Here is an 18,705-nt window from a genome sequence, read left to right as displayed (position 1 = left end):
TTTTATTTAAAACTTCCGCGCCACTCAAACTTTAGCAGCTCGACAGTCATTGCCTAGGTGTTGTGCACTTAACTGCGCGCATCCGCTGCGCATACCCACGTTGACACATTTCCCGACACTTTATGCCGACGAACACTACGCAAGCAGGGAAAAATGACTGTCGCAAGACTAGCGGCTTAGTTGCTTTACTTTCGACTGAATGACTTTCGCGTTTGCAGAAAGAGTGGCCTCTTCCTAACTATTGGCGTTTTTCTTTAAGCGATTCTATTGCACTTTTCGCCTCGCGAGAGCCCCGAACCTGGCAATTGCGACGTAAAACATGAACTGTCGGAGGTTAGTGGGTAATGATTTTGGGGGAAAGGAGATGGAGCACTAACTGTCTCACTTCTCAGTGGACACTTCAACCGTACACTTCAACGCGATGTCCTAGTATTGTTTCCCTTTACGTACAGTAGAATGAAATGCAATCGTCTCAGTGACCCTCTCACTGGCCAGGCCTTCCTCCTCGGAGTGAAGGCCCTGTTTAAAGCCCGCCAGTGATCAACGCTTTGCCCAGACGCAGACAAGTCCTCTTGTCGGAATGTTGGCAAGCTCCCTGAGGCCTTCCCCTGCCTTATTCACTTTGTGTTTGCAGGATCCAGCCCGTCTACTTGCCCTCTCACCACGTTCGTTCCTGTGCGATATAAACTCTGCCCGCCCTTCTACACTCCAGGACCTACCAAAGGACTGGCTGATTTCAGGCCTCGCAACGCGATTGTGTACAAACATTGTACAGCCGGCCAAATCTTTAGATATAGCGTGCGCGACGGCCGCTTTTCTGCGCTCCTGCGCTTTGTGACGAAGCAAACTTAGGCTTAGTGAGCCTGTGCTTAGATTTGATATTTTCGCGAGTTTGCTCTGTCAAGAAACATGAGCACGAAAAACGCAGCCGTCACGCACGCCAGCTAAAGATTTGGCCGGCTGTACGTGCCGATGCACGGCGTCTATAACAACCTCACGACCAATTTTAATGATGCTCGTTGGGCTAGCTGATGGCAAGAAGGCATGAGCGCATAAACGAATAAGCAAACTAGTCACGACTTAGGGCGCGGTATTTCTTTTTATCCCCGGTGCTATCCTAAGGTAACGTCAAGATGCTCCACCAGGAAACTGTATAACACCCGTCCTGGAGGACGCGGAACTTCCAGTCTCCTCCGACATGAGTTGCTTCTTTCCTTCGAGTCAATGTCCTTTTCCCAAAGGCAGGAGGCGATGTTGGCCGCTTGACGCTGCGGCCTAGTGCAACGTCGAGAGAACTCACGGCCAGTGGCTGCCCTGTGTAAAGGAAAGGGTCTCGCATCGCGTGGCGCCGCAGGTTCGTGTTCCGGTGGAGCGACCTAATCATCATCCTGGTGTACCTGGCGGTGTCGGCGATCGGCCTGTACTTCGCGCTCAGCCGCATGCTGCCGCAGGCCGAGAAGCTGCGGCTCGCCTTCTACAACACCAGCATCCCCGAAAGCCCAACGCCGCTGCTGGTCGTCGACGCGCCGCCCGTGCTGCTGGCCTGGGATCCGCCCTGCAAGCTGCTCGCTCGGTACACATACATACCTGCGCTCTTTCCTGTAGGCCGTACACGGTCGGTACACGGCCGTACACCCGTCGCTCAGCCGGTGTGCTAGCCGTTCCGGGTCACTCAATTCGTAGAGCGACTTCCCGATCAGGCGGTGGTCCCGGGTTCGAACCCCAAACAATGCAGACATATCTTCCTTTAAGTACGAAGTTTCTGCATAGTTTTGATTTGTAACCGCATGGCTTAGCTAGTGTGGACGTCAATGATCAACTACTCCATTATTACGATCTACAATAGCAGTGGTATACACTCTAAGCTAAAACACGTGTAAAGTGCAAACTTACTGATGCAGGCTAGCTAATTACACATGTGCCGAGCACAAAAATTCGCCCTTGTGTTGCGCAGTGTGTCATAGGCTGTTGCTCTTAGGGCTGTGGAATTAGGACTAACTGCACGACTTAACTCTGGCAGCGGATGGTTAGCCCGTGGGGAGGCTATATTCTGGCTGGTGCCCCTTTACAGTTATAGTCCCAGGTAGTGGTTGCTCTCTGAGTAACTGATCGCTGTGGCAATGCAATTGATCCCTGAAAGGACACCTGCATTAATTTTCTTGTTTCTGGCCCAGGCAGGCGTACGTGGTATTGAGCCACGCCGCAGTGGAGGTCTCCGAATTGTTTTCGTTCGCTTAGCGGTCTTTGCGCTGTCATCGCAAAGAACGATAAAATTCTTTTTTTTGCAACTATGGTCTATAATGACTTGGAACCTCTCGCTGCTGCAGTCCACAATCACTGCATTTGTAACGCCATTGTTTTTTTTTATTTACAAAACACCGCAGGTATATAATTTTTCGACGTCCGAATACCACTTCTAGCTTGATGGCAAATAAATAAATAAAAACGCGTCAAACAATGTTAGTCGCTGTTTGGGGTACCCACAATCTGTTCGGGTGGTCTTTATCGCAACGCCTTCCTACCGCAGAGATCTGCTGGACAGCGGTGGAAACGCCGTCGATGCAGCCATCTCCCTGAGCGTCTGCAACGTGGCGCTGAGGCCGCAGACGTGGAGCCTCGGCGGAGGACTCGTTCTGCTCATCTACAACAGGTGAGTGCGCGGGAACCCAGTGCGAAGGCATTCTCGAGTGACACCCGCGCCTGTAGACTGTCCACCCAGTTCTCTGTCCACCCACTTCTCGAAACTAGTTTCTACAAGGGCCTGAAGCCGCCCAGGGGCATTCAGTTCTCTGAGCGAATAGCGGAACATTTTTTCCCCAAGAACAAAATAGCTGGCTGTGCCGCACCCTTCAGAGTTGACGAGCGCGAGAAGGAACGCACACAGATGCACATAAATACGCGGACAAAATTGGCCCCGTGTGTATATGTTTTTCTGTCTATGTCCTTTCGCGCTGATCATGGTCGAAGTAGTCTTGCTCGCTAGCGTAGCTTCCGGTTCAAAAGGGAACAAGCTAGAAAATTCAGCCAACAATGCGAATGCAACTCTAAGGTAACCCTCCATTTTTATTTAATGCAAGTTCATCCAAGACAGTCGGAAATCAGGAAGGAATCAGGAGGGAATCATTCATACCTAAGGAAGAGCGGCCATTCACCCCCCCCCCCCCCTTTTTTTTTTTCGAAAGCTCGATTATTTCGTTCCTGGAATTTTCGCGCATCGCAGACCATTTCTTTTTTAATAAATATCTAATACTAAATAGCAACTTGTATTCCGCAAAGGCCTATAAGGTCAGAACGTTTTCTGTTGCAGGGTTGTTGGGGCGCAATTTTTTTTCTCTCCAATCCACTAGAAAAGACTTGCAGATTTGCAGCAGAAGTCGTTGCTTCGTGCAATGAAAATCATCCACTAGAAGCAAGCCGCTAGTAAAATAAGATTGGTCAACAACCTATACCAGCAGAAACAACATAAGCTATTTACAGCAAGTGATAAAGAGTGGCATTTCGGGCTAGTTGATTCTTCACAGAAAACCAAAGCAGCGCAAACAAAACGACAACGACAGAGAAAGATGACAGAGTCAGCGCGTGTTTTTGCCTTTCTCTCTCTCTCTCGTCGTTGTTTTGTTTGCGCTGTTTTGGTTTTCTGTTACAGCAAGTGGAAGCGGCCTTTGAAACGAAGGAACCTTTGGACTTTATCACTGCTCGCTCCAAGGACTAAACGAGTTCTAAATTTTTCCTCGTGCACAAAATGTTGTTTATACCGCAAGAGGCAAGGGCTGCCAAAGCTGCAAATGTCTGGAAACCGCCATAACTACCAGCACATATTCTGTGGAATTCCTGAGGGCTCTATGCACGATGTTCTACACTGCAAATTGCGGAACATCTGCTGTTATCGGCACATGGGAAAATAGTATATTGCAGCGACAGCTGTATGGGCAACGCTTGAGAAAATTGTGGTGTCGTCGACGTCCACGCGCGTCTCCAGCCCATGCCCTCCCACACCCCATGACTGTTACTCCAACGCTGTCAATGCCGCGTCCACACCCGCGCACCCCACTCTTCTTCGGGGCACCTGTAACGTCGGACGATGAGCGACCGTGCGTGAAGCACGTCTTACCCACACCCGTATCACCTAACACTCCGCACCCCTACCCACAGTTGCCAAACACTTCGAGTGGCACCAGCATTTCGCGCAGCCTCAGCTGTCGCTGAAATTCCCATTACGCCAAGGGTGAACGTCCGGTGAATTTTTTTTCAGTGCATTATTTCTAAATTAGTATATCGCATATAAGCAGCATATCATGATGCGACGGCATCACGGCTGTTCATGGAGTGTTGGTTGATTGGTTGATTGATTGATTGATTGATTGATTGAACCGATCGATCGATTTGTTTGTCGTTTTAAATAAACAATTTTTGAGTGTTTCTCTGCTCAGCGTATATCTTTGCTCCCTTTTCAGGACGACCAAGCAGGCTCACGTGATTGATGCGCTGTCTTCTGCACCCCGGAACCTCACCACCGAGGAGTTTCTCAAGAAACAGCACAGCGGACTAAAAGGTCACGATTTTTACATCTTGCACAGTGCATGCAATCCAACGTTTTCCGCACGAAGCGAGCACTCCTCTCTTCGTAACCGCCCATTCAGCACATGTGCGCAAGAGCAGCTGCTCGGTTCGATTCGGCTGCGCTTGTGCGCGAGTATTGCTCCTCAAGGGCTGCACACGCCCTCCCTTGCCCCCTCCGCAGTGCACGAGCCTTGGCTTAAGCCGTGGCAACCTGTGTGCATCTGGCGAGGTGTCAGCAGTTAGGCGTGTAAATGTGCGCCGGCGTATTATAGAAGGAGCGGATCAAAGGTCGCGTGCACAATTAAGTGAAAGTGCCATAGAAGACTCAAGGTCGATGGCAGAGCCGTCACTATGAGGTGCCGAGAATGCAGACCACATCGGCTGTAGCTAAATCCCCTCAATGAACTATTCATTGAGGGTCTTTAAGTCTAACCGTGAGAGGGATGCAAAATAAATGAAGCCGGTGGTGGCTTCGCGCTTGTCACTTGAGCCTTCCTGTTTGAAATATTGCATGTCGCGATGAAAACGCGTTTACCCCTCACTTAACGCTAATCGTGCGCGGGAAAACAACCCCATATATGATTTTTCTCATGCTCTGACAATGTCCGCATTTCTTTACAGCGTATTTTTTCTATTATTTTTCACACTGTAAATCGAGACGTTCGTCTGTATAAATCCTAAAGAGTATTCTTGTACACATTTATTATTGTGTGAATAGTTTTTGTGTATATTACATCTACCCGCTATCTTCTCGTCCTGTCTCCTCACCTCTTTCATTTCATTTCTCCATTCTGCCTGCTATCCTTTACTTCCGCTGCCCCAGCACAGGTGCTCTAGTATCGATGGAAGATGCTGGGGCTAGCAAAAATCTTTCCCTTCCTTTTTATTATTATTCTAATAAACCACTCACTACTTTTAACATGCATACTGCACTTAACAAACAAGATCGAGAAACTTACGTGCTTGCATTAACATCCGACATATATATAGGCTCCCATGTTCCAAACCCATACAGAACAAAAGTAAAAAAAGAACAGAATTCTAACCCAACACTGACCATTTGTTTGAATACGTACAGGCGTGCACAATATTCCTAAACATAAATATTTTACTGTGCTACAAAAGGTAAAAAAGTTTACTTTACAGGTTACGCATTTTATACACGGAGACTGCTAATCGTCATTAAATTTTTTTTTTAGTAGATGAAGCGCTCAAAACACAGCACACACACAAAGAATAACACGAGACAGGTGAGTAGTCTCGTGTTATTCTTTGTGTGCTGTGTTTTGTGCGCTTCACCTACTCAAGGTATGCACTAACTTGCCCCAAAACTTGTTCTATACTATCATTAAGTACTCTTTCCATTTTTTTAGACATAATGTCCGGATCTATATGTCGTTTTAACATGCTTTCTTAAGATGCTTTTCCGAAAAGCTGTCAGGTTTTCTTCAAGGGCCACTCTTTTTCTGACGTGTAATATCTAGGCTAGGATTTCACCGTATAGATACGCATGCTTTGAACCTGCGCACGAAGATAAATCGTCAATTCGCGGGAGTTTGTAGCAGAAAATTATGGACGGTCAAATATTTTTTTTTTGCAATCTTAGCTGTAGTAGAGGGAATGGGGACCCTCAGTTAAGACAGCTGCGATTTGATTATCGTGGCAAGGGCGTTGACCTCTGCAGATGCGTGGATTTCTTTCCCCGAAAATGTTACCGACCTTTACTGCCATTTTGTTCCAGACAGGAAGCAGATGTTAACAAATACCCAAGACAGCATATATCTACTTCCTGAAAACAACTCCTGTGTTTTGGTTACAATAAGGGAAGCTGCAGCCGCACTACCCCCTTGAGAACTCTATCGTATTGCTTAGGGACAACGAAAGGAGGGCCCGCAAAACAAATTAACACAAATAAAATCTCGGTGCGGTACGGTCGCTTACTTATCTTCAAAATTTAAAGTAGCGTGATAACAACAAGAAGAAGAAACACAGCAATGACGGGGCTACATACCAAACATTCTTGGAAAAAAATTTTGAAAATTGGAAAGGTACTGTTGTGGAAATATTGAAGCTAATGGTCCATTCTTTCAATGTGTAGCAAAATCTTTCTTTTTAAACTTTTTCCATCGCTCGCATCGAACAGTTAAGACTGCCTTAGAAAACCAATGGGGAACGCTTTTGACGATAGCAAAAATGTTAATAGCAAAACAATGCAAGTCTATCGACGGCAGATCTGCGGATGTATTGATTGCTGTAGTTAAATCATACAACATCTGAAAAAATTGTGTTCATAAACACTTTCCCGTTCAAAACTGTTTTTGTCCAGAAAAAAACTACAAATTAAAAAAAAACAATCCCTATGCTCCTTGGTTTCAGTGGCTATTGTCTTCCGTCATATACGTATGTCATAACGAGCACCTCTTTTCATTATCTGGTCTGCTTAATTTGCCTAGAATTGTTCGATGGGGCGCTGCAGCTGTCTTGTAGTTTCTGTTTCTTTGTCGTACTTTTTTTTCCGCAGTTTTCAAGATGGGGACAGGTTTACAGGAGTGCTTGTCACTCATCATTTACATCTCATAATTCCCAAGCATGAGGTAAACTTCGTAAGAAGAGAGCAAAAAGTTGAGCTAGTTATATAGTATACCCGTTCATCTAGAAAAAATAACACAAGAAAACCACCGGACACAGTGCTACTCGCAACTGTTGCGTCGTGTCCTGTGATTTTCTTGTGTCTGTGCCTCGACATTAGCGCCTGCATTTTTTCAAGACGACCTTCGTTCTATTGCTGAACGAAGTTAACGGTCCATGGCCAATATTTTCCTTTCTTGCTGGACATTGCTTCGGATTGGCTCTCCAAGTGTGCACCTTTTCTCTTTCTCTCTTTCTATTTTCATTACTTTTTTTTACTTAGCTTAACAAGCGATGCTTTTGCCTGTAAAAAGTGCTGTAAATCCCATTTGCTATTAGCGCCAACATACGTCCGCGATTTCGTCTTGCTGTAGAAGCTACAGCGCAGATGGAATCTCGCGGCGATATGTTCCGATTCCCTGCTGACGCATCCTATATATATAGGAGCCCTGCGCATTCTCGTTTGCTCTAACTTGACCAAACCATGTGAGGCAGGCCCCCCCCCCCCCCCCCCCCCCCCTTGATCTTCGACTATCCCTGCCATGCGCCAACCACGGTCATCACATCCCTGAAATCTCAGCAAACCTCATCTCTCCACCTGACTCTTTTCCCAACAGTTCTGTACAAAAGCATTTTTGAGCATGAAAGAGTTTATGAGCGCAATATTTTCATATATATTGTAAGATTTCACTGTAAAAATCAATATATCCGCAGATCTCCTGTCAGCAGGCTTGCATTGCTACCGCCAAAATTGGTTTTCTATGACAGTCTTAACTGCTCGATGTGAGCGGTGGAGACGCTGTGAAAGAAAGATTTTGCTGCCTATCGGAATAATGGACCATTACCTTCAATATTTTCATACCAATAACTGACAGTTTTCTAATGTTCAAATTTTTTGTCCAAGAATGTTGGACGCGATGTTTGTAGCCAGCCTTCATTGCGTAGTTCGTGAATGCAAAATCCCATGCTTGGAAGGAATGGGTCGCCTCTGCTGCTTCGACTGCGCGCAGAGGTGGAGAAGGTGGGCGTTCCCGGGGCCCTGAAGGGACTCGAGCTGGCCAACAAGCTCTTCGGCCGCCTGGCCTGGCACTACAAGGTGGACCCCGTCGCCGACCTGTGCGAGCGGGGCTTCAACGTCACCGACTCCTTGGGCCGTGTGCTGTCCGGCAAGAGCGGAGACCTGTGGAACCACCCGGACCTACGGTGAGCTGCGCGGACGACGGCTCCGGAATAACCGGGGTCGGAGAAAATGCCAAGCGCCACTTATACAATATATCGGTCAAATGCTTGCTACATTCTCATGAAGCGCTTAGCCGGTCGGCAATTAGCAAGACCATGTAACAAGCTCGTTTTTTTCTTTTCCAATGACTTTCACTCGTGTGGCTAAAGCCGTGCAGAACGCATCAGGAACCGTCTTTTTCGGTTTCACAGCGACAGCTGTAGGTGGCGCGTTCGGCAAAATCACAACGTCGTCGTTGGCGCCGTCCGCGCTCTCACTCCTTCCGCTCCCCTCTCCCTTTCGCTTTCTCCATTGCTCGCTTTCCTCGCTGCTGTTGTCACGCAGGACGACCCCCGCTTTAAAGAGACCAATCACTGACCAAAACGTATAATAACATTTTGGGGGAAATAAAAATATCTTTCCTCCTTCGGTAAGGATTGAGCACTCCAATATACAAGAAACGAAGGTTTATGACTAATTTGGCACTGAAAATCGCGTACAAAGCTGGAACGCAGTCGACATGCATCCCACACACTTACCGAGATCACTCCGACTGGCATCAACATTTCGCACCGCCCTCGTTGAACTTCACATTGCCATGTGGATAAACGTATTGTTACGGGCCAAAAATGGAGAGATTGTTTTGCCACGTCATTATTTTGCAGCCTTAATGCGTCAGGTTGCAGCATGGGAAAATTAGCTATACTCGGCAAATGAAAAAGGTACATGAGCTTTAATTGAAATAAACTTCACGAGAAGTGTGTCTGATTGTAGGAGCAGCTGTTCCGTTAAAGAAACACGAATATCATCTAATGTTTAAAAGTTTAAATGCTCACTTTACAAGAGTCGGGTCAGTCTCTAAGCCTTGATGTACCCTGGGCCCACTTCCACAGAATGAATATAATTTTTACTAGCAAACATTCTTTCTGGCCGAAAAATACTTGGCTCATTCTATCATGACAGCCTTCCTCGAGACACCCGTTTAAATTTATGTTCTCTTAATTTATCCTTCCTTTCATTTTTAATAGTTACTATTGGAACTTCGGTGACTTGCACGGGAGATGTGGCTATGGTATCAAGGATCAAGAACTGCGGAATTAAGGGACCCGAAAGCGGAAATACTAATGGAGCGAACTGTTTTTAACTATGAAAAGTACAGAGGATGTTTCTGAAGCGAAAAGCTTCACTGCGCTAGGTAAAGCAGACTTCGGGTAGGCAGCTCAGCGACCATGAACGACCTTCAGCACAACCAAGGATAGCCGTGTATGGCCATACGCGGTGCAGTTATGGTGCCGAACTCTTGACCCCTGACCTTTGTTGACCTTTGACATTTGGTGACCTTTGGGTTGACCTTTGATCTTAAGAACATCCGATGGGGTGATGTGAAGCCACGTGGTGGCACTCGATGGGGGTGTCGTTTGACCATGTGATACCGCGTCATAGCCACGTGGTCGTTTGGGTATGTATAGAACGGCTGTCGCGAGCGTGTAGCGGAGCTGCCATGGATGAGCCTCAGACATTTAGCAATCGTCCTTGCTTTTCATTGAAGTCCAGGGTTAGCCCAGTAAAGCCACTGCCATTTTTTTTAAAAAAAACTTTCTTCTAAACTTACATTGCCAATGGTTTAAATCCTAGGCACACTGGCAGGAATACAAAATGCGACCTATAAACACATGGTTGGAAGCGGACCCCTGGCGGCTGTGACGTCCATTACCGACGGCGTCGTGTTTTTCAGGGCGCAGTTCGTGCGCGAAGTCGGCAAGGATGAGCTGCTGCGCGAAGGGGACTTGCTGCGGCGGGTGTCGCTGTCCGAGACCCTGCGCCGAGTGGCCAACCTGGGCGCCAAGGAGTTCTACACGGGCGTCATCGCCAAGCAGATGCTGCAGGACATCGCGGCTGCCGGTGGGTACACACAGTGCACCACTCCAGCTGGACGCGCTATTTATGTTCTCTGGAGAGATAATTTACTTCATCCTCTCCTGTCTGAGTCGTGAGGTCGCATTTATAAAGGAGGCCAACTTATTTTTATAGCAGGTTGTTATGTTGGGCTTGTTTGGGTGCTCTTCCGCAGTTCCAGATGGCGTCTTAGTTTCTTGCGGGAAAGATTATGACTCTGCCGCTGGCACGTCCTCAGCTGACGTCCTTAGCCCTTGAATCAACTTTATTTCTCGTTTACATCCCGTCTTTCCTTTCCTCTGTTGCAGCGTAGCCAACTGGAACACTTTCTGATTACCTTCTCCGCCCTGCATCATCCCGCTCCCCCTCCCCTTTTCCGCTGACTTTCTGTTGGCGCATAGCCTGCGCATAAGAAGAGCGCTGACATGTCCACTTTCTTGTGGTCTGCATGTTGTTGCATCTGGGTTGCAAGCCCCAAGGGTAGCGTTGGCCTGGCGGCCTGGGGCAAAGCTGGAAACATCCGAAGGTCCCGGCAAAGGATGAGTCGACTGGCAACAGAACAACTTGTTTATTCTGGCATCGCAAAAGAGCAGCCGGTCAGGGCGACCACGTTACTCGAAGGAAGGAATCGAAGTCTCCCTCGGCGTCCGGGGCAGCTGTCTTTTATACCCTCGGAGTCGAGGGCAAGAAGGAACGGCTTGGGAAGAGGCGTCCGATACGGCGACGCTTGAACATGTCCAGACGTGACGGGCGCGTCCGCCAGGCCGGCGCCGGTCAGACCTCCTCGCCTCCCAGTTGGGGAGCTCCTCTCCCCGGCTGCCGCGCTTTGACAAGCGTGGGCACCAACATGCACACACACACACACACGCACGCACGACGACACGTGGCACTGAAACCTGCCTGGACGCGCTTGGCGGGAGGCGTTGCGGCAGCGATGAACGGGTCCAAATGACCGCCGCTTTGAACAAAGCCGCGGCGTCCGTTGCATCCGCGACCGCGCGTCGTAGGCGAGACGTAACAGACCGCCCCGCCGGGAGAAGGAGATCCCGATGGTCAGGGGACTGCATCCGCTGTCCAGAGGGATGTCGCTCGATGATGCTCGTAATCGAAACCGGTCGTCCCTCGACGTTGCTTGAGCGCAGCGCACAGAGAAGGCCTCGTTCTCGGGTTCAGGATCACATAGGACACTGCAAAGTCACTTCGGGAGAGTTGCCATTTTTGTGCTCGTTCCCAGCAAGCGTTAGAACTACGCCGAAACGCAACCGCTCAGTCAGCAAGCACGAGACAACCCTCACTAAGCTCTGCCAGGCTCTTTCCCCTTTTATACTACTGCCTAGTTCCTTACAGTAGTCAAGCAGCACTCAGAACGCGTCCACAAATTGGAAAATTGCACTAGAAAGCACATAATCACTTTGAAACACTAAACAAAAGCAATATGTTAAAAATCCTGCCTCAGGAAGAAAACATCAGTAACCAACAACTTTGAGGCGGATTCCTACGTTAGGGGCTTCGACTTAAGCCATCGGCGTTACCGTTGAGACTCCCCTTTTTGTAACGCACCTCAAAGGAATATTGTTGCAAAGCGAGGCTCCAGCGCAGGAGGCGGCCATTTTTGGGAGATATGGTCTGCAGCCATTGGAGAGGGCAGTGATCCGTCTCAATGATAAACCTCGAGCCGGCTAGGTAGCATGACAATTTCTGAACGGCCCACACGAGACACGCACACTCTTTCTCAGTGGCGCTGTACGCCTGCTCACGACAGGTCAGCTTACGACTAGCATACAGGACGGGGTGTTCCACTTCTCCATTTTCCCTTTGGCACAGTACAACGCCCATACCTCGCTCACTAGCATCGCACTGAACAACGAACCCTTTTGTGTAGTCTGGCGATCGTAGCACAGGCTGGCTTGTTAGGGCGCTCTTTAAGGCGCTAAAAGCTCTTTCCTTTGTCTCGCTCCAGACGACTGTTTGGGGCTCTGTTTTTCTTAGAGCATCCGTCAGGGAAGCCGCGATATCGGAGTACCTGGGGATGTACCTCTGATAGTAGCCGGCGACACCTAAGAACGACCGAATATCGGTCTTCGTGCGCGGTTGCGGGAAGTCTCGCACAGCGGCCACCTTTATTTCAGAGGGGCGGCGACGACCCTGTCCAATCACGTGACCGAGGTAGACAACCTCGGCCTGTGCTAATTGGCACTTGGGAGCCTTGACTGTCAAGCCCGCTTCGCGCAGGCGGGTTAGCACTGCCCGCAAGTGTGCCATATGCTCAGACCAGGAGGCGGAGAATATCGCTACGTCGTCTAAATACGGTAAAGCGAATTCTTCCTGTCCCCGCAACACTGTGTCCATGAGGCTTGAAAAGCAGTATGGCGCGTTCTTCAAACCAAAACTCAAAACTTTAGGACGGAATGTTCCCATTGGTGAAATGAACGCCGCATACCTACTAGCCTCTTCTGTAAGTGGAACCTGCCAATAACCCCTGACAAGATCTAGGGTGGAAATAAACTGAGCGCTACTAACTTTCTCAAGGCGCTCCTCGATGTTAGGGATCGGATAAATTTGATCCTTAGTAATGGAATTAAGCCTGCGGTAGTCGACGCAAGGACGAGGTTCCTTGCCCGGTACCTCAACTAAAATCAAAGGGGAGGTATAATCACTCTCACCCGCCTCAATAACACCGAGATGTAGCATTTTCTTTACCTCAGCCTCCATAATATCGCGCTGACGGGGTGACACCCGGTACGCCTTGGATCGTACTGGCTCTGGGGAGGTAAGTTCTATATCATGAGTAAGGACAGAAGTCCTACCAGGCCTCTCAGAGAACTGACCTTGAAACTCTTGTAAGAGTTGGTGTAGTTCGGTTTTCTGCTCAGCCGACAGCGGTGCTTTAATGATTAAGTCACTAATGACCTGATCAGTGTCTTCCCTGTTCGTCACTGAGCCTAGTCCCGGAAGCTCGACCGGAAGCTCTTCTAACTTTCCCCTGTCGGGAATTTCCTCTCCAGTACCTGGTGCCTTCAACGCTACAGGCTCAATTTTATCCAGTTCGGACGTGCTCTGAATATCAGCTTGCTGCGCCTCCGACCCTTTCTCATTGTTCCACAACGTCGGCCCCGCAACTACCGCCTTTGCAGCGAGCTCCCGAACTCTCGATCTGGTTAAGGCCTGAACGCTAGCCTCACCAAACAAAAGACCCTTCTCGCGCAGGAGGTGATCGGACCGGTTCGAAAATAGGTATGGGTACTGGGGGGGCAGCATAGATGACACTGCGGCCTCCGTCTCAATTGCTCCGAAAGGTCCTTCAATAACCACTTTTGCTACGGGCAGACACACGCTGTGAGCTTCCACGGCTTGCTTGATCCATGCGCACTCGCCCGTGAACATATCGGGTTCTACGTAAGAGGGGTGAACTACATCCATTGTAGCTGCGGAATCCCGAAGCACTCGGCACTCTTTCCCGTTCACGAGGAAGTCTCGCATGTAAGGCTCGAGAAGCTTCATGTTCTCGTCAGTGCTGCATAATGACAAAAACACGACTTTTGTTTTTGTTTCTGGACACTGCGCCGAAAAGTGACCCGGCTTCTGGCACGTATAACACACGCGCGCTTGCCTCGCCTCGAACCGCTTTCTGCGTTCGGCTTCGGCTGCCGCCGTCTCCTTACGTTCGGTCGGACTGCTTTCACTCGCATCCGCACTACGCGTGTCCCCCCTTGCTCTCATGGGTGTGAACTTCGGCCTCTCAGACTTGGAGCCAAATTCACCCTTTTGACCGTCCTTAGCTCCGCGAGCCCGACGCGTCACAAACTCCTCGGCTAGCTCGGCGGCTTTAGCCACTGTACTAACGTCTGGCCTATCCAAGACCCAGTACCGCACGTTCTCAGGTAACCGACTATAAAACTGTTCCAGCCCGAAACACTGCAGAATTTTCTCGTGGTCACCAAACGCTTTCTCTTCTTTGAGCCACTCCTGCATGTTTGACATAAGCCTGTAGGCAAACTCTGTATATGACTCATTTCTGCCTTTTTCATTTTCCCGAAACTTCCGACGGAACGCCTCCGCTGACAGCCTGTACTTTTTTAGCAGACTCGATTTCACTTGGTCGAAATCCTCTGCCTCCTCTCTCTTCAAGCGAGCGACTACGTCGGCCGCCTCGCCGGGTAACAAAGTGAGCAAGCGCTGTGGCCACGTTTCCCGAGAGAACCCCTGCTTCTTGCACGTTCGCTCAAAGTTAACCAGGAACAAACCAATGTCCTCTCCAAGCTTAAACGGCCGCATCAGGTCAGTCATTTTGAACGATACCCGTTCTCCTGCACCGTGTGCCTGACTTCCATTACGAGCGCGTTCCATCTCTACCTCGAGACGCTTCATTTCCAAAGCGTGTTGACGGTCGCGCTCTTCTTTCTCTTTCTCTTTTTGTTCTTTACGTTCGCGCTCGTCTTTCTCTTTTTGCTCCCTCTCCTCAATGGTCTCAAGGCATTCCGACAGCTCGTCATCCTCAGCCTCCAACTCAAGAATAGCCCTTAGCAGTTCTGGTTTTCTGAGTTTGTCTGAGACATCCAGACCCAACTCTCTTGCAAGCTCCAGCAATTTCGGTTTGCGCAACGACTTCAAATCCATGGCTGCTCCGAATGCTGCTTTCTCTACTGCCTACTATTGTCTTGCCGCAAACTAACCCGGCAGCAACGACAACCAAAATTACCAGCTCTGTTTCTGACACTAACAAAAGCCTGGCAAAACTCAGAAGAAGAAAGTCCCGCACTCACCAAACCTTGCAGCCAAGAATTCAGCGCAGTCGTTCCGCTGCAGGCAACCAGTCATCACACAGGGCTCGTTGCACTGCTCCCGGATGGTCGTTGTGCTGCTCAGCATACAGTTGACCGCATATCTTCGCTGCTGGCCTCCGTTGTCGGGATCTCACCGCTGGCAACCAGTTGTTGCATCTGGGTTGCAAGCCCCAAGGGTAGCGTTGGCCTGGCGGCCTGGGGCAAAGCTGGAAACATCCGAAGGTCCCGGCAAAGGATGAGTCGACTGGCAACAGAACTTGTTTATTCTGGCATCGCAAAAGAGCAGCCGGTCAGGGCGACCACGTTACTCGAAGGAAGGAATCGAAGTCTCCCTCGGCGTCCGGGGCAGCTGTCTTTTATACCCTCGGAGTCGAGGGCAAGAAGGAACGGCTTGGGAAGAGGCGTCCGATACGGCGACGCTGAACATGTCCAGACGTGACGGGCGCGTCCGCCAGGCCGGCGCCGGTCAGACCTCCTCGCCTCCCAGTTGGGGAGCTCCTCTCCCCGGCTGCCGCGCTTTGACAAGCGTGGGCACCAACATGCACACACACACACACGCACGCACGACGACACGTGGCACTGAAACCTGCCTGGACGCGCTTGGCGGGAGGCGTTGCGGCAGCGATGAACGAGTCCAAATGACCGCCGCTTTGAACAAAGCCGCGGCGTCCGTTGCATCCGCGACCGCGCGTCGTAGGCGAGACGTAACAATGTGCACGTTTGCGCTCTTCTTGCGTTCGTTATATGAAAAAAAAGGAAGCTGGCGGAAGCAGTGCATTCAAAAGGCGGAATGTGGTCCCGATGAGGCTTGATGGTCATTAGGCTCAATTTAGTCACCATTGGTACAGCAGGTGTTTCAGGGAAGCCCACTACTAATTTTTAAAATAAGGTTGTTGAGGTAAAGAGAAGCTTTTTGCGGCATAATATCAGCGTTGGCAGACGTCAAAAAAACACGCGAATCATGTTAACTATTAAAATTATTCACTAAATTATAGCAGTTAACCTTTTAACTATCACCGAAAGGCGTCTGATTGCAATAAGAGGGCTGTAGCTGGCCGTTAGTAATAACCATATTAGTTTTTAGAATTTCGAAAACGCGGTTACCCTTGCCGCTGTGGCTCAACTAGTTTTGAGTCATTTCTCGCGTCGTTCGAAAACCACGCTCCTGCGATAACCGCAAAGTGACGTCCATCAAATTACGACACTAGTGGCGACGTACCACGTGACAATCCCTGCCCCTTCCGCGCTGCGGGCTCTCCGCTCCTCGCCATTTCGCTGCTCCAGCAAGGGCAGGGTCACGTGTCATGTCTGCCACGGAGGAACGCGATTTGATGGACGCCGCTTTGCGTTCCCAGCAGGCACGCAATTTTCAAACGGCGCGAGAAATGGCCCACATTTGTTGAGCCACAGCGGGGAGGGCAATCGTATTTTACAAAATCCGCCAACACTGGTATTACAATACAGCAAAAATCTTCCAGTTACCTCAAAAACCCATTTAAAAATTATTGTAGCGGGCTGGCCTTTGCATTACATGCCCTGCCCATACCCATTTCTTCTTCGTCATCTCGACTAGGACATAATTTGCTCGCGTTTTTTCCCCGAACCAATCTATTAATGTCACACCTATCATTTTCTTTTACATAGCTCGCTGTTTTGTCCTCAATTTAAGTGCAACTCTTTTCGTGCCTCCTAGGTGGGTATCGCTAAGAAACAGCTGTTACGTACTTTCCTCTTGAGGGATACTAGTAAACTGCCAGTAATGACCTGAAAGTACATGCCAAATGCACTCCGCTCCGTTCTTATTCTCCTAATTACTTCCCTAACGTGGTCTTGATGGCAGCAAGTTTTCGGGCCGCAGTTGGCACAGGACAGGGTTAATTGGAGAGATATGAGAGGGGCCTTTGTCCTGCAGCAAGTACAGTTAGGGTGACGATGACGTTGCCGGCGGCGCAGGCGGCCTGCTGACTGCCGACGACCTGTCTGGATACGAGGCCCGCCAGGCGGTCCCTTCGAACGCGTCGTGCGGCGCGGACTCATGGCTGCTGACGTCGGGCGCGCCCAGCGGCGGGCCCGCGCTGACCATGGCCGCGTCGCTGCTGCGCACCCTGGGGCCCCTGATGCGCGGCCAGGAGCTGCCCTCCCAGTTCCGATCGCTCGTCGAGATCTTCAAGGAGAGCCTCGCACGACGCATGGGCGCCACGGCGGCCGACGCGCAGGTGATGTCGCAGCGCCGTTTGGGGCGAGCACGGTTAATTCACGAAGTTGAGAACATGCAGTGGCATTTATGCTAGCGTGACTTACGGCTTGAGGCCTCTTTAGTCTCTTGGTGACACATGGTTTACTGGGCGGGCGCCATGGAGACCTGAAATTGTGGCAGATGTCAGAAATCTTTCGTTCAGCCTACGCAGAAGCCTTCAGGTTTCAGCAATTTACTTTAGAATCAACTTTGGCACCAGTATATTGCACCTATAGGGCTTAGCCAACGTGACGCGTTTCGTTTTCGCAGCGGGCGGACATAAACCGCAAGTCTTCTGCATCACTGCAGGGAGAAGCGACGGGAGCCGACACGCTGCAGCCTCTGTCCGGCGACGTCACTTCCGCCCTCAGCGATCCGGGTGTACCGGAAGCTGTCGCCGTGGTCGACGGCGCCGGAGACATCGCTGTGATCGTTAGCGAACTCCACGGCGTGTAAGTGACGAGTGGTGGACGCTGTGCTTGACGGTCGCCTTGACGGTCGCCCTGACGGGGAAGGGCGCGCCGCACCAAGGGCCGCGGGTGCCGATCATCGCAAACGCCACGCTTCTATATGGTATCCTGCGTGCTGTTGCTGGTGGCTCGAGTTTTGTTTATGCAAAACCGCAGTCACGCCGGTACTGGAATTAAACTTTTCGACCGTTTCAACTCGAACTTCGGATATAATAAAATTGAAGTGCTATTGCCTCTACCAAAACAGATCCGCTGTGAAATTAGACACTCCTGACAACAAATGGCGTACAGATTTCAGCAGACAATAACGTTTGCCGCTATAATTAGCTTTCTGATGGGGAATGATCAGTTAGTTGCCAAAAATTCATAAATCATGAAAAACCAGCAGAAACTCTAAAAGCTGCTGCAGAGTAAAAATGCTATTTACGGTGAACTGATGCAGTGAACGAGCCTTTTCGCCTGGCATGTGAAGGGTTTTGAATGCGACGTCGAATTGAGTCATTCATTGCATTCACTAGCTCGCAGCACTCACCTATTGATTGATTGATTGATTGACTGATTGATTGATTGATTGATCATGAACATCAGCATGTTCATCTCCGTCCGCTGATGTGTTCGTCGCCGCGGTTGTGTGCAGATTCGGCTCGCACTTCCTATCCAACCTGACGGGCGTGATATTCAACGGCGCGCTGGGCGAGTACCCCGTGCCGGCGCATGGCGACGAGCACTCCCTGTTCAGGCCCGGCGGCCGGGTGCCCAGCCCGGCGGCCCCCGCGATGGTCGTCTCCAACACCGGCGACGTAGAGCTGCTCTTCACCGCCGACGCGCCCGGCAACCAGTCGCTCACGGCGGCCATACAGGTCGGCGCCCCCCACCCACTTGGCCCAATCCCACGGGCCGGAAAGCTAACAA

General features: G+C 50.1%; 1 protein-coding gene across 1 annotated transcript in view; it reads left to right on the top strand.

The window, feature by feature from the left end:
- LOC144120554 (scoloptoxin SSD14-like) overlaps nt 1–18,705 on the top strand; it is a 36,103-nt gene that overhangs the window by 10,643 nt on the left and 6,755 nt on the right. The window contains exons 2-9 of the mRNA XM_077653089.1: nt 1,355–1,573; nt 2,528–2,650; nt 4,455–4,552; nt 8,199–8,391; nt 10,143–10,309; nt 17,041–17,303; nt 17,633–17,775; nt 18,431–18,653. Of these exons, the coding sequence (XP_077509215.1) occupies nt 1,355–1,573; nt 2,528–2,650; nt 4,455–4,552; nt 8,199–8,391; nt 10,143–10,309; nt 17,041–17,303; nt 17,633–17,775; nt 18,431–18,653 (1,429 nt within the window). The remainder of the gene's footprint in view (nt 1–1,354; nt 1,574–2,527; nt 2,651–4,454; nt 4,553–8,198; nt 8,392–10,142; nt 10,310–17,040; nt 17,304–17,632; nt 17,776–18,430; nt 18,654–18,705) is intronic.

This window comes from Amblyomma americanum, chromosome 2 (assembly GCF_052857255.1).
Source record: "Amblyomma americanum isolate KBUSLIRL-KWMA chromosome 2, ASM5285725v1, whole genome shotgun sequence".
NCBI classification, from domain to species: domain Eukaryota; kingdom Metazoa; phylum Arthropoda; class Arachnida; order Ixodida; family Ixodidae; genus Amblyomma; species Amblyomma americanum.
This window is presented reverse-complemented; position numbering and strand designations above follow the sequence as displayed.